At 37.2% G+C, this 16108-nt stretch overlaps 1 protein-coding gene across 2 annotated transcripts in view; it reads right to left on the bottom strand.

Moving 5' to 3' along the window:
• Positions 1–6018: 6018 nt before the first annotated feature.
• The window catches only part of LOC117394831 (cadherin-6-like), a 43866-nt gene continuing 33776 nt past the window's right edge, over positions 6019–16108 (bottom strand). Inside the window, exons 7-11 of one of the 2 annotated variants that reach the window (XM_059018769.1) lie at positions 9684–9820; positions 8740–8861; positions 7696–7804; positions 7289–7540; positions 6019–7057 (exon numbers count right to left, since the gene is read on the bottom strand). In XM_059018769.1, coding sequence (XP_058874752.1) covers positions 6567–7057; positions 7289–7540; positions 7696–7804; positions 8740–8861; positions 9684–9820 — 1111 coding nt within the window. In that variant the 3' untranslated portion in view covers positions 6019–6566. The remainder of the gene's footprint in view (positions 7058–7288; positions 7541–7695; positions 7805–8739; positions 8862–9683; positions 9821–16108) is intronic. The other variant, XM_033993456.3, reaches the window with a different exon arrangement.

Raw genomic sequence — 16108 nt, 5'->3', positions numbered from 1 at the left:
TGGCAAACATTAAATACGGCAACAGTAGATCCCAGTCCTTCCCGTCTTTAGCAATAACCTTCTTGAGCATACTTTTTAATGTTTTATTAAATCTTTCTACTAAACCATCGGTTTGGGGATGATAAACCGAGGTTCTTATTGGGGTGATCTTTAAGAGGGCACACAGCTCCTTCATTAAATTGGAGACAAACGGGGTACCCTGGTCAGTTAAGATCTCTTTAGGGATACCAACACGAGAGAACACCTGCACCAACTCTTTAGCAATGGTTTTAGATGCAGTGTTCCTCAGGGGAATTGCCTCTGGATACCTGGTGGCATAATCTAGTATTACCAGCACATGCTCATGCCCCCGGGCTGATCGTGGCAATGGTCCGACCAGGTCTGCAGCAATGCGCTCGAAGGGTACATCTATAATGGGAAGCGGCACTAGGGGAGCTCTGAATTTACTGCGGGGACTGGCCCTTTAGCAGTCGGGACAACCATTACAGTACTTTTCCACTTCCTTATACACACCTGTCCAAAAGAACCTACGCTGTGTGGTTTTTTCAATTCCCAAATGTGCTCCAAATAGATGACTGTGTGCCAGGCGTAACACCACTTTCCTATAGCAGACTGGCACCAGGAGTTGTTCTACCACCTCCTCCCTGTACAACAGGTCATTCTTGACAATAAAACAATCACTATCCCCTTTGGTTTTTCCCTCTATTGGTACCCCATTTACCTCAACTACATTTTTCCAGGCATTGACCAGAGCAGGGTCATTTGCCTGTTCCCTTCCGAACTGCGAGTCTGGCACCCTCCACTCTGTTCTGGTTCTCCCATGGTAATGTGTGTACTACCTGTTTCATCTATTATCTCCTGAGAGCTACACTGAGTACTCACCCCTTTTCCAACCCTTTTTGAACTCTCCCCTATGAGTACACTTTCCTGAATTGTAGCCAGAGCTCTCCATTCACGCTTGGAAGCCCTTTTCTCCTTCCAAGTTTTTCTGACTTTAACATTATCTACAAACAAGTCAGAGTCTGTAAATGGAAACAATTGCTCCAGACACTCTGTTGGCTCAACTTCACCAACTTTCCTTTGGTCAGCAGGGGGTGCCAATTTCCCCTGTACTTGAAGCAAGTTATGAAAACCTGGGTAATCTCTGCCCAATATCACCTCGTGTGGGAGCTTTGGTAAGACCCCCACTCGGACACTACTTTCAACCCCATTAAAGCTCAGATTCACCTGACAGGTAGGATAGAAATTAGTATCGCCGTGGATACAAGTGATACCAGTCCTGAGACCCTGATCCAATTGGCTGCACTTCACAAATTTTTGTGCAATGAGGGTAATAGCACTGCCTGAATCTGCAAGAGCCTGGGCTGGTTTCCCATTTACACTCACAGGGAGCATGAACTGATGACCTCCTATAGCAGCACCCACAACACTGGTTACCCCACAATACTTATAATCCAACACATTGCATTCCATAGGTGTCTGTTCATTTGGGCACTGTACTGCAATATGGCCATACTCATTGCAACAATAACACTTATAATTCTGGTACTGGTTCACATTTTGACCACTATTCAAACCTTGCATCACACCTCTTTCCCCCAGTCCCTTCACGGTCCTCAACCGCTCTTCAGCAACCCCTCCCCTTAGTTCGATCTTACCAGAGTTCTGGCCGGGGCGCTGTTTCAGAGGAGGTGTCCGCCAATTGCTCCTGGGGGACGTTGTTGATGGGGTTCGTGCCAGTTCCTCTGAGGCGATCTGTCGCTCCACCAAGGCCACAAAGTCATCAAGGGAGTATGGGTCACCTTGTCCTACCCACTTCTTGAGGGACCCGGGTAAGGCTCTTAAAAACCGGTCCATTACAAGGATTTCCACAACCCTGCTAGCTGAGTTAACATCCGGCTGTAACCAGCGCTTGGCCAAATGTACCAAATCAAACATTTGCGAGCAGGAGGCTCGCTCCTGGTTATAGGTCCACGCATGGAACCGCTGTGCTCTGACGGCGGCTGTCACTCCTGCCCTCGCCAAAATCTCTGCCTTGAATTGGTCGTAACCCTCACCAGCGGGGGTGCCCAAGTCAAAGTACGCTTTCAGAGCATCACCAATCAGAAATGGTGCCAGACTTCCAGCCCATTGGTTTTTTGGCCAACCTTCTCTGGCAGCAATCCTTTCAAATGCCAGAAGGTACGCTTCCACATCATCTTGCTGGGTCATTTTGGACAACAGGTGACTGGGTCTTATGGGGTTGCTCAAGGGTCGGCCACCCTCAGCTGCAGGTAGTTGTTGTGTCATGTCTTGACGCTCTTCCTGTGCTCTTACCAGCTGGGCCAACAACTGTTGCTGTTGCTGCTGTAATGCCAGGGTAGCCGCTTGCTGCACCGCCATCTGTTCCTGGTGTCTTTTTTCTTGCGCAGCTACTTGGGCAGCAATCTGTCGGTTGGTGTCCTGCTGCGCAGCGGTAACTTGCAGAAGTGCTTTTACCATGGCTTCCATAATTTATTTATTTTTTTTAACTAGTCCTCCACACCTGTAGGGGCGTTCACATCCCACTTCTGACACCAAGTTGTGATGACGTGACCCCAAGGACTAGTAAACCACAGGTAGGAGACTCGAGTTGCCGTTCAACAACACTCTTGGTGTTCTTTATTTATTTAATTTAATTCACTATTACCAAACCAACAAACAAAACAAAAGCCTAACTCCGGCAAGGAGTGCTAACTTAACCTTTATAAGGAAGCCCTGTCTAACCACGGGGCAGCTATCTGTTACCCGTAACAAAAAAAAAAATATTAAACTTAATTTCTTTAACAACGCGTTTTGTGATCTTTTGTTTTTTTCTCTCCAGATCCACCCACATGTGCCCTTCTTTCATACACCTCTCCCAGACGGGTTGAACCTCTCCCTTTTTAAAGGGCTTGTCATTAAGTCCAGCTGCCAACAATAAATCAATTAACTGGGCCATCAAGCCAAGACCTCTAGTGGTTGTACAGTGCATTCACAGGGCATAAAGCTCTTTCCATCCTCAAGCTTATATAGTGCCCTTGAATGACTTTATTTCAATATATATATATATATATATATATATATATATATATATATATATATATATATATATATATATATATATATATATATATATTTAATACAGTTGATAAGAAGAAAAAATCTAAAAATAAAATTGATGTACACAAAAAGTTGAAATGATTAAAAAAAAAGTTTATTTCAGGACGTTTTGGGCAAAAGCCCTTCTTCAGCTGTGTAGAAAGAAAAGTAATCACGGTGCAGTGAACTTGTTGATTTTCAAAAAATCTGAGGATGATTTTAAGATGATGTCAGAATAGAATGTTCATTCCAAGAGGCTCCAAAGTTCCAAGTTTGAAGATAAGCTCACGTTTTCTTTGCTTCCGAGCAGAATTTGTACAAAACACTGACTGATTCCACAGATGTCTTCAGCAGTGTGATTATTTCTGTTGAAGTGTCAGGCTCCTGGAAAGGTCAAGGTGTTGATTGGAATGCTTTGTAAATGTTCCACAAAATGATCTGCTAAACGTCTTTTAGTTTCTCCAATGTATAATTGGTTGCATTTTGTGCAAATGATGCAGTACACTACCCCTTTAGAAGTACATGTAAAGGGCTGGTGGATGTGGAGTGATGATTTAGGACCTCTGATTTCAGTTTGGGAGTTAATATATTTGCATGCCATACATCGTGGTCTGTTGCATGGGACTGTGTCTTTTAAAGGTTCTGCAGAAGGGCGAATTTCACTGTGGACCATGTATTCTTTGAGATTCTTGTCTCTTCTATAGGACATTAGTGGAGGATTTTTAAAAATAGGTGCTGTAGATGGGTCTTGCTGTAGAATTGTAAAATTTCTTTGCACAATTTTCTGTACTTCTCTTTTGGTAGGATGGTAAGTGAGGACTAGAGGAATTCTGTTCACTGTGTGTTTTTTTAGTGGTGTCTAAAAACAAAATGCGGGATTTAGCACTGTTGATGATCTTGCCTGGAAAACTGCAATTTGCAAAAAATCCACACATTTCCTCACTTTCAATGAAAAAGTCTTTGATCATCACTGCAAAACGTCTGAGTCTTAAATGTTGGGAATAGGGAACTGAGTCACGGCAAGACTTTGGGTGTGAGGAGTCATATTGTAGATATGAATGAGAGTTGGTAGGTTTGTAGTGAATAGTGGTGTTGATAGTGAAATTCTCAGCTGTGATGGAAATGTCTAAAAACGATATACTGGTGCCGGTCTCTGAGATGGTCTGTGTGTATTCTAAAGCTGGGTGGGAATATGATGCTGACAGAATATCCTGAAATAAATGTTGTTTTAATCATTTAAACTTTTTGTGTATATCAATTTTATTTTTATTTTTATTTTATTTTTTATATTTTTTCTTCTTATCAACCTTCATTTTTGTACACTGCAGTTCAACCTTCTCTGAAACCTATTTTAAGATGCAGCCCAATGTTTGGAGAACAAAACATCAAATAAGTATGCATTTACAAATACAACCTCAATTACGCATATGGAGGCACTTTGCAGCCATCTGCTGTCACACAGCATTACAGTTATGTGCTGCTTCTCATTTCTCCCAATTTGTGCACTGTGGTACTGTTTAACATGTCGAAAAATATGGGGGTCTGATCAGTATTTCCAATCTGTCCATGCTAGTACTGTTTGTTATAAACCCTGAAATTCTAAAAAGTTCTCTTCAAATTCCTCAGGAAGCTATTGACGCTTCTTTGAAAATGGCTGCTTGTATGTTATGGATGATTCAAGATCTGGCAGTGACGTCTTTGTTCGTCTTCCTTGGCAGTCAGTCACGTTGCTTCTTGTGTATTCAGGCAGTGACGTCTTTGTTCGTCTTCCTCGGGAGTCAGTCAGTCACGTTGCTGCTTGTGTATTCAGGCAGTGACGCCTTTGTCTTCCTCGGCAGTCAGTCACGTTGCTGCTTGTGTATTCAGGCAGTGACGTCTTTGTTGTCTTTTCTCTGCAGTCAGTCACGTTGCTGCTTGTGTATTCAGGCAGTGATGTCTTTGTTCATCTTCCTCGGCAGTGAGCCACACTGCTGCTTGTGTATTCAGGCAGTGAAGTCTTTGTTGTCTTTTCTCTGCAGTCAGTCACGTTGCTGCTTGTGTATTCAGGCAGTAACGTCTTTGGTCGTCTTCCTCGGCAGTGAGCCACACTGCTGCTTGTGTATTCAGGCAGTGACATCTTTGTTTGTCTTCCTCGGCATAGGCATTCAGGTAATGCTGATACCCTAAACTTTTGTTTAAATCAATGCATCATATGAAGTGAAAAGCTGTAGCTGGAAGTTTTTGAATAATAAAAAAATTGGTTGAGTCTGTCCCACCTGTTAGTTAAGTGTGTAGACGTAATTTAAATGTGTGCTGGATTCACAGATACAAATAAACTAATAATGCAAAAGTACTGAAAGAAAATAAAATATTAACCTGGAATAACCAGTAAACCGGGCAAAGCTGCAGAACAGGTAAAAGGACAAGGGCAACCTCACCCAAAACAACTTGATAGTAATTTGAGGAAGATCATGCTTACTATCCGGTTCCAAAATGAGTTAAAATAAGCACCTGGATTCAAAGGATTGTTGTAGACGAGTCTGGAGTGCAAATATCTGTTTTACAGTAAATCCGATGCTTCTATGAGCAGGTACATTTTTTATTAAGCAATGTAGTTTACTTTACTATGCATGTATTGGAAACATGACATTTGTTTATTTTGTCTGACTACCTTTGTTGCATTCTGTCGGTAAATTGATTGAATTCAAGTATAAGGGCATAATTATTATAGTCATATGTAAATATAGTAACAGGCTATAATAATAATAATATAATAAACTAGCATATTAAACAAGAATATTGCGTATATTTGGGGGGGGGGGGGGGGGGCTGGCAGCAGGCCTGCTAGTTAGCAAATACCGGTAGCTTATATTTTTGCAAAAAAAACCTAAAAAACTCAAGACATATATCAATATATTATTGTGTGATAATATATTCTGGACCATACATTATTCTATTTGTATTTACAAATTGTTTTATTAAAAATAAATATAAAAATATAAATATAAAAAACAATGTGACTCAGCATTCAAACAACATGTACTGTATAATGCACGTTACACGTTTTATCTGTAGGGTACACAGTCTTCAACATTGTATACATCAAGGGATTAATTTAAACCACAGTTTGACTACTAAACCTTACCAATCTTTTACATTAACATTTTCTTTATACCGTATAATAAAACAAAAAAGGATGAAATAAGTTTGTCATTTTTTTTATATGTTTTTTTTATTCCAGATTTGAGTAAAAGAATGGTGTGTTTTTTTCTTAAACACCGGTGTATAATACGACTACCTTTCTTCTTTTAGATACAAAACACATTTTCCACAGCATGTTCACAAAAGTCCAAAACCATTAAAATAAACCATAACGTAAAAAAAATCAGGAAGTGAAAAATGGGTTTCTTGTTAAACAATATTCAAGTCTGCACATTTTATTTTTAAGTTTCCAAATAACACTTCACTTTGTTATTTTCACATTTAAACTAATAGTCTTTGTAACTGTCTTTTCCAATATACATATCTGCTATTTTTTTAAACTGAGGTCCCCAGTTACTGAGGTAATCGTAATCTTGGTCCCCATCTGTTGCTGCTGACTCTACTGAGCTTAAGGACTCTGCTAAGGATCCATTTCCTTCATAAGCATATGTTGCAAGTGAGTCATAAGGTGGTGCAGTTGGATCAGTATCATTTTCTTCTAACCTATGGTTAATGAAATCTCTAACATCTGCATTATCCTTAATAGGTGATGTCCGGCGAAAGGGGAACAGCATTTCTGGTATTATATCCCTCCTCAACTTGTTTGCATCCATCACTTTTGGATTCCTTAGTGTTCCAATATCAAAGGCCTGCGTGTCCTCTTCTCCACCTCCTTCATCGTTGTAGCTGACAATGTTGTCTCTGACGTCCTCTTTGGAAATGATCAGAGGCTCCTTCTTCTTCTGCCTCCTTAGGGCTGCAAACAGCACCACTATAACTGGAGAAAACATAAGACTGTTGTAGATGTACAAAACATATTTCAAATACAATTATAAATTTATCTATAATCCATGAAAGGAATAGCCTGCATGCTTTAAAATTTATGTATCACTGACTTTTTAAAATCTGTGTATACTGCTTCTATGCTACGAGTTGTTTTATCCTGAAATGGTATAATATTAGTATATATACTGTTGTTAGTTTCAATAGGAAACCAAAAAATACTTACTGAGAAGAATAATTATACAGAGGAGAATGGCGATAAGAGCTCCAGTGCTGAGACCAGCAGGAAAGATCAGAGGTTCAGCATTACAAGACTGCATGTTGCCTCTGCTGTCACAGCCACATACCCTGATAGTCAGCGTGCTTGTACTGCTCTGAATAGGATAGTCATTGTCAGATATTACAACTGACAAAAGGTAGGTATTCGTTTCATGTCGACTAAATCCACCTCTTTTTGTCAAAATGCTGGCGGTGTTATCTGTAAATAGAATCTCATCAGTCTTGTGCAGTAATTCAAATTTTCTCATATGATAGCCATATGTATTGTGTTTTTTTTTATTTAATACTGGTGTATTTATGTTTCACTGTCAAAAACACAAACAATTGGATTGATTGATAGATAAATGTATTTACCTTCGTTGTCGTTGATTGTAAAGTTTGGATTCATAGTATTTAAACTGAAGAAGAATTTGTGCCCAACAAGTGGCTCATCTGTATCCACTGCACTTATCGTCTGGATCAACTATGGTTTAAAAAATGAGAACACAATGATGTGCTGTTACTGTCACGGGACACTTTTTGGTAAAACTATATTTTGATTTCCATTATGAGCTACATGATTACTTAGGAAATATATTGGTCATACATTTGAATACATATGAAATGGACATACATTGATTATGTATTCCACACTTATCCACTTAAAAATACAACCTAAACTAATCACAAACAGTTACAGCATTAGTATCAACAGATGTTAAGTTTCTTAAATCAGTAAGATTTTAATGTACCATCACTTGATGTTTTGTTCAAAAGAAGTAAAAATGAATTTAATAAATTAAATAATCACCTGGCTGTTAAATGTAAATTGCATGGCTAATAACATAAACTAAATTAAAGCAGATATTTCTAAAATGCACTTTAACTTGCAGTCTTAACAAATAATGCATGAACAGATTACAGATTTTGTTTTTATAAATGAAGCAATAGTTGGATATTTCAGTTATATGAATCATATAAAACACTAACATCATAAGTTAATTGCCATTGATTGGTACTCAATTGTTAATGTAAGCAAAGAACAGCCAACACATTAATGAATGGATATACTGAATACCTGCTGATAAATACTTCTTAAAAGCAATTCCGAGTTCGAGTATCAGCACACCCCTAGTAATCATCGTAGTTCACTTGACTTAATAATAATCATTAATTGGTAAACAATTACAGTGCTCACCCTTTATAATGCCATAGTGGGGAGCCATAGTTACAAGAATGTGCTATTTGTGTTCCGCTTTATAAAGAGTATAAAAGGGCTACTGTAATGGCATTATGGAGCAAATAGGAGCCAGGACCCTACCATGTTATAACCAATTCCGCACTATAACGGGTGAGCACTGTACTTCTTCAAATACAAGTTATTCCAAATTAAAATATACAAAACTATAAGTAGTTTACCTGTCCGGCTTTTACATTTTCACAAACAAATGTCTCATAAAACATTGCAAATTCTGGAGCATTGTCATTTACATCCAAAACCTTAATGAAAACTGGAACACGACTGGTCTGCTTGGGATTACCTAAAACAGAAATAAGCAATAAATATAAAATCAAACATAAAATCATATAACGGCAGATAGCAATAGCTATGTCCTTAACTGCACAGTTGCCTATGACATAATAGGTAACAGACATTCAACTGCTCCATCTAGCAGATTATATATACTGTGTATAATATATTACAATTTACAATTCCAAACTAAAAGGTAAGTAGAACCTGCAAATGTAATCAACATGTGTGTGTAAATATTATAGCGACATACACTGAGTTTAGAATGTGCAGATTCTGATCATTTATCTTGTGATCTCAACACATCACACCCTACAGTCCTTAATAAGCCACAGTGTGATTCTGCAATTTGTCTTGGAAAAAGTACCTCATATTAAGTGCACATTTCCAAAATCTGGAAAAAATATAGTGCAATCGTGGTCATCAACATCACGATTTTTTAAAAGAAGTACAAATTGGGTCCAAAAAGTCATTGTAAATACACCCACTGACACCCATTTTGCTTACTGTTCTGGATATCTGACACATTGAAGTCATACATAAATCGATAACTTATTGCACAATTAATAGGTTTTAATGAGTCAGCTCAAAAATATATATAAAGATGAATGCAGTATCAGTATTTTTTATATATATAAAGATGAATGCAGTATCAGTATTTTTTATATATATAAAGATGAATGCAGTATCAGTATTTTTTATATATATAAAGATGAATGCAGTATCAGTATTTTTTGTGAACTCAGAAAATAAAGAATCGTAATTATACACCACCTTATCTAATATTCTCGCTCTATATATATATAACATAACATATTGGGAGTGAACTTACTTATTTCAGTGGCAATAACTGAAATATTGTGCCACGGCAATGTTTCTCGATCGAGGTGTTTTAATATGGAAATTGAGCCATTCGTAGAGTCAATATTGAAAATTCGGTCCATATCAGTATGTCGATCTACAGAATACCTAAAATAACACAAAAGATGAATCTGTTGAATTATGTTTTCATAACCCTATTTTCTGCTTCCTTAGTAATAAACTTAATAAGGTTACCTACAGTATATTGTAGCGACCCGGTCAGTGCAGGTCAGCAGGACTTTTGTTTTGTCTCGTTTGTTTGTCTTGTTTCGTTGGGTCCTGTGCCTTCATGTTATCTGTATTGTTCTGGGGTGGGACCATGCTAATTTCGGTAGTGTGGGTGTGTATATGTGAGCTGCTATTGGGTGTGGACCATGTCATCCAGTGGTGTGGTCCTAACCCAAACACGGACCCTGTTAAACTAATAAATTAGTTTTGTTACCCCCTGAATCCCGTCTACGTCTCCTGCTTTGAGCCTCAAGACCACGGGTTGTTACAATATAAACAATTTGCTTTAAATACAGTACATGCAAATACAGTTAACCCATGAACTTACCAGTATTATGAACTTGTTTTATCATACACAATCATAACCAAATTGATATTTCAACATAAAAACAAAACATCAGCCACACAATTTGAAATGATACCTGCTGTGTATAACAATTCTTCAACTAAACATTTTTTTTTTTTTTTTAGCTTTGTTTAAAATAAAACTAAACAGTTTTTTTGTTACCATTTAAAATAATTTGGATTCAAGTGACCTATAAACATCTTCAATATAATTTTGTAACTGCTATATACTCAACATTTTGACTGAGCTGAATAAACACATTCACATTTAGGTTTACCCTCAGGGCACAGGGTGAACAGGGTACTAATATTTTGGTTTATTGATTTAAAAAAGCTCCTATAGTTGGGAAAAACAAATAGAACAAACGTGGTTTGTCATGATGTACTATGGATGGCGATGTTTGCAACAGAAACAATGGGACTGGTATGCTGCTGCTATACTTTTGTCGTTGAATCGAATTGGTGGGCAGAATCTTGTTTTAATTGAGGTGGGGCTATGCTAATATGGTAAAGTTAAAATTAAGAATACATTTGGGACACCTTGTATAGTAAAATACATATAAAAACATACATTTGACCATCTAGCAAAACAAAATAGTTCAGCAGTCTTTAAAAAGCAGGTAGGCAGCCTATGATAACGATGCAATGGGGTATTGCATGTAGGCCTATTTGCTTTATATTTAGCACATACTGTTTTTTGTAAATCAATGTCTCCAAGGTAGATCTTACTCACAAGAAAGTCTTATTTGAAATCTATTGCTTTCAAACAAAGTAGGTTTCTGCTCACTCTGTAGATCCGTAATGTTGGGGGTACAGTGGTAATGTAGGCTGTAGTCTAGCCCATATATATGGTCTGAATCCTATCTTCCTCTATTTTTATACATATCATTTTAACACTGTTAATTTTTAACCTGGTATTGGTACAAAAAAAAATCACATTTTGGATGATTATGAAATATGAGTCAAGCTTTCTTTGTTTGTGTTAAAATGGTATTTATTGATACAATAGATGATGAATAGAGAGGTGGTTACTGAACCCGGCTATTTTGGTAACACTTTAGTTTAGGGATCCGATATAAATTATTTAATTATGCTATTAACAATTATAGAATATAATCAGAAATAATAAGAGTATTAGTATACACTTCTGTCATTGTTTTTTGCACTAGTGTTATAATCACTTATAACGGATATAGTCTGTCTGTCTTTTCAGGTCTGTTTGTCTTTCTATGCCTGTGTGTCTGTCTGTCCGTCTGTCTTTATATGTCTGTCTCACCAATTATATGGGGTTGCATTGTTTTTGCAATACAGTTATTATACACTTTTGCCATTGTTTTGTTTTTGCTATTGTTTATAACCACTTATAAAGGATACCTAAACTAAAGTGTTACCTCGGTTTTAACCCTATACTATCTGTTGTTTTATAATGATTTGTAAAATCCAAGCTATTACAAAAGCCAACATCATATAGGCCTGCTTTGTATGAAGATTGTACGTGTGATACCAATTTTAGTCCGAATACAATCATTTAAAGTTTTTTTTTTTAAATGTGTGCCTCGCCTATAAGACAACCCGTGGATTTGCAAATGAGATTTATTTGCGTTCTTTTCACAGTTATATGAAGTTTTTGTACTTGTACCTACCATATGATTAGGCTTGCTATTATTCGATTTTTAATCAACAATTAATATTGACATTTATTTTAGAAAGAATTTACCGGTTTTTTTTTCTTTATTTTTGCAATTCAAGCAGAGAATGGGTAAAATCAATCTTTATGCTTTAAAAAAAAACGATTTTTTTATGCCATTGAAAAAATGTCTCATTTAGCGAAACCCCTTTATCATATTCAACATGTAACAAAACCATGGTTACCAACATTCTAATTGAAATAACGTTTGGTCACAGCGGAACTATACCTTGTAAAGATAAAGATCCTACGCAAATTTAAATAATTATTATTTGTTTATTTAGCAGACACCTTTACCCAAGGCGACTTACAGAGACTAGGGTGTGTGAACTATACATCAGCTGCAAAGTCACTTACAATTACGTCTCACCCGAAAGACGAAGCACAAGGAGGTTAAGTGACTTGCTCAGGGTCACACAATGAGTCAGTGGCTGAGGTGGGATTTGAACCGGGGACCTCCTGGTTACAAGCCCCTTTCTTTAACCACAAGACCACACAGCCTCCTTGTCCTCCATTCTTTACCCATAATGCATTATGGGTAGAGAATGTACTGCTTTGGCTTGCTAAAAGTCACTGTTAACATTGCCTGTGTGGGAAGATGAGGTAAAACAATATTCTTAAATAAAATTAAAGCTTCAAAACACATACCTGCTACATAAAATACATAAACATATATATGTAGGTTAATTAAATATGATTGTCTCTGATACAGCTGGTTGTAGTATCTATCCACTTGTCCCCAGTAACAGAAACCGGTATGTATTTGTTTGTTGATTTATATACACAGGCTACTTAAAAATAATTATAAAATGGAATGTTGGAATGCTGCATGCTGATTGGTCAACCAGCATTCCAAGCCGTACCAATATCCAGCACAATGTCGCGATTAGGAACAACAGCAAATCTCTGTACCTGTGCTAACCACTTATCACTGTGCCACGTAACATCAAATACATTACCTGTCAAAATACCTTGCTGTCATGGAAGATACTGGTAGGCATAACTGTTTGCACACATAACACAAAAGAAAAAGCTAACCTGTCATGCTGAGATACAAAAATGTAACATTGACATGCTAGAAAAAACTCTAAATGAAATTAATACCACTAAACAAACAAACTGGGCAGTTAAAACCATTAACAACTTTCTGAAAAAAGTATACCATTTGACTCAAAATGAATTACAAAAGAACAGTTACAATATCCTTAAAGATTTCTATGGCACAGTCAGAAATTGTAAAGGTGAGAAATAGGCCTATGCAATAAGCAGCTATGTGGGGCTCCGTGCTGGAATAAACAGGCATGTAAATTATCCCCCACTAAACTTATCCTGAAATTTAATGAGTGAAACAGAATACACAACTTCAAACAAAAAAAATAGGATGATTAAAAAATGGAGACGAGAATGCCAGGATAAAACAAAACATCACCTCACAATAACGGAAAGAGACAAATAATTAGACATTCTGATGCCCTAAACCCTAACACAGCTACAGGTCTTGTTAGCAAAGTTTGGTTCGATGTCCAGTTAGTTTCGGACGCAGAGAAAAAGAATGAAACAGACAACTTAGAGTGGATTCCTTTATTATAAAAACAGATGAAAACAGAGTTAAGAATCCCACCATGACCTTTAATGAAAGCACAAACAATCTCAAAAATCCATACGAACAGAACAAAGAATCTCATGTTTGACGAGCCTGGAAACCACTTCTGCCCTATAGCTTCACTGAAGAAGTAATTTCCGGAAAATCCACCTGCCTTTTATCTTCATCCCAACAAAGCAGAACAAAGTACCGTGAACTCTTGCACTGTCTGGTATACGCTAGAGCCAATGGCAGTGAATTACCTAGCAACAATGTTACCCAGAATATGCAGGAAGACAGGAACCTCACAAATTACAGAAACTGTCCAACGCTGCATTGCAAGCAAGAGTAATTATATCCGTCAGCGGTCAAAGATCTGAGACGTTACTTGGGCACCCTCAGTAGAAAATAAAAAGCTCTGGAGCAACTTGTCAGAGAAACACTCCACGCAATCGCCAAATAAATAAACACGATTATGAAAGCAAAACCTCTTTTTGCACTTCAATGCCTCCTTCTGCAGCAATTGACAGTTACTTGAAAACTAAGGAAGCTTTTTATAGTTATTTAGTCAGAACCGCCGAAATTTCTGACTAGTTACAACTGCTGCAGCGGATCATTTGGCATCTATATTTTAAAACAGCTTCGATATGAAAATTAAAAACAAACAATAGGATACAACTTAATTTTTTTTTATTTATGGACATCATATATAACATTTGCACAGCAAATATATGTCACAAGTGACGGTTTTTAATGTCTGTATTTTTGTTGTGTGTTTTTATTAGTGACTATTGTTTTTACGCTGCTGCTAGTTCTCCTGTGCACTGTGATCTGACGTTTGGGCTAAGCACTTTCCCCACAGTTAATAGGAAGTCCTGCCTTACCTGCCAGTCCAGCCAAAGATAGTCATGGGCTGACTATAAAAAGGGAGGAGCAGGGACCAGAGAGGAAGAGAAGTGTTTTGGGAATAAGCACACAATGGGTCTGGAAGAATAGCGAGGAGACAGCAGTATACACCTTATTCACGCCAGACTCAAAACGAGGCTTGGAGTGCAGCTGTTAACTTCCGGTCGCTGATGTCTCCAACTACAGTGGAGAGAAGTTATGGCGTTAAACTGTTGCGTTCCGTTTTTTGGTTCTGATTTAAGAAATAACCCAGTGCACATTGCCCTTTTTAGATGTTAAAACTCCAAATTCTTTACATATATATATATATATATATATATATATATATATATATATATATATATATTTTTTTCTGAAGAGAAATCTCAACTTTCATTTCTGTGTGAATGTACATATTCTTCATTATAGTCATAAATTTGATTACATTTCAGTTATACTGTTCGGGAGCCAATTGAGCATTTCCAATCAGTCCTAATCAATAGATAAGTAAGATGCAGAAGCTTGAGATTATGCGTGAATACTAAAGGGAATGTTTCTTGTGGGATGCAATGCCCAGTTTGTATTAAAAAAAATGTATATGACACACTGAGTGTACTAAAAAAGTCTTTATTAAGCACAACTGAACAAAATTAGAAATGTTTAGTAATGCGAGTTAACAAAAAATATGCTTGTTACACAATACTTCGTCAGAAAGGAGATCCTTAACGTTACATTCACTCCAAATAAACTGTACAGGAATAACAGAAAGAGGGACGTTTGATTCTTGTTTTTAAAATGTCTTTACTTACCTTCTTATTATTATACTTACACTTGTTCTACACACAAAACATTGAATGTGCTAATGGAACAGCGGATTAGTATACAACTGAACAGAATCTTAATAATAGGATTAATAACTGAACAGAACTAAGCTTGGAGAAACAAACCAAGCCTAGGTTTTCGGTTATGGTGTTACCTGAACCTTATAAGGTGACTCATTCTTTTTCATTGACCGGAACACCTTAGCCCTGACGCTACATCCATTCTCCTGCCTCTTAACTGTATTTAGAAAACAATTAACACATGCTTATACCAAACCTTAATATCAACATCAATATTAATTAAACGTTCTCTAACTAAAACCGCGAGATCTAAACATATTTTACGAATCTAGTATAGGCTAGTAGCTTATTCACTTTCCGATCACAAATATGCTTGCTAATTTACTTCATGAATATACCCCTCAATCCAATTGCTGTACCCTTTCTGCTGTATGTTTTTTTGGAATCCTTGCATTACTATCTGCCCAATTACCAATTTCTTCAACTTATTTGAGGAACACATATTAAAGATTTCGTCCACATAGAGATATTATCAGTAGCTGCGACGGCCATGACAGTTGCTCGCACACCGAGCCTCGTTTTCAACCAAACATGGCCGCTGCGTGAATAAGGCGTATTGGAAAGGAACAGCAGCACAGAGAACACTCTTTGGAGCAGGCGAAGGTTGACAGCAGGCACAAAGGAATGGGTTTGGAGTTTGTTTCATTTGGGACTTGGTTAGGATTTTTGTATGGATTTTTGTTTCTTGGATTTTGTGTTTTTTTGGGGAAGATTTTGTTTAATTATCACCTTCCACTGTTGGACTGTGTTCAAGCTACTTTTTTGTG

This window comes from Acipenser ruthenus, chromosome 3 (genome assembly GCF_902713425.1).
Source record: "Acipenser ruthenus chromosome 3, fAciRut3.2 maternal haplotype, whole genome shotgun sequence".
Taxonomy (NCBI): Eukaryota; Metazoa; Chordata; class Actinopteri; order Acipenseriformes; family Acipenseridae; genus Acipenser; species Acipenser ruthenus.
Note: the sequence above shows the minus strand (reverse complement) of the source record. Positions and strands in the feature narration are given on the sequence as shown.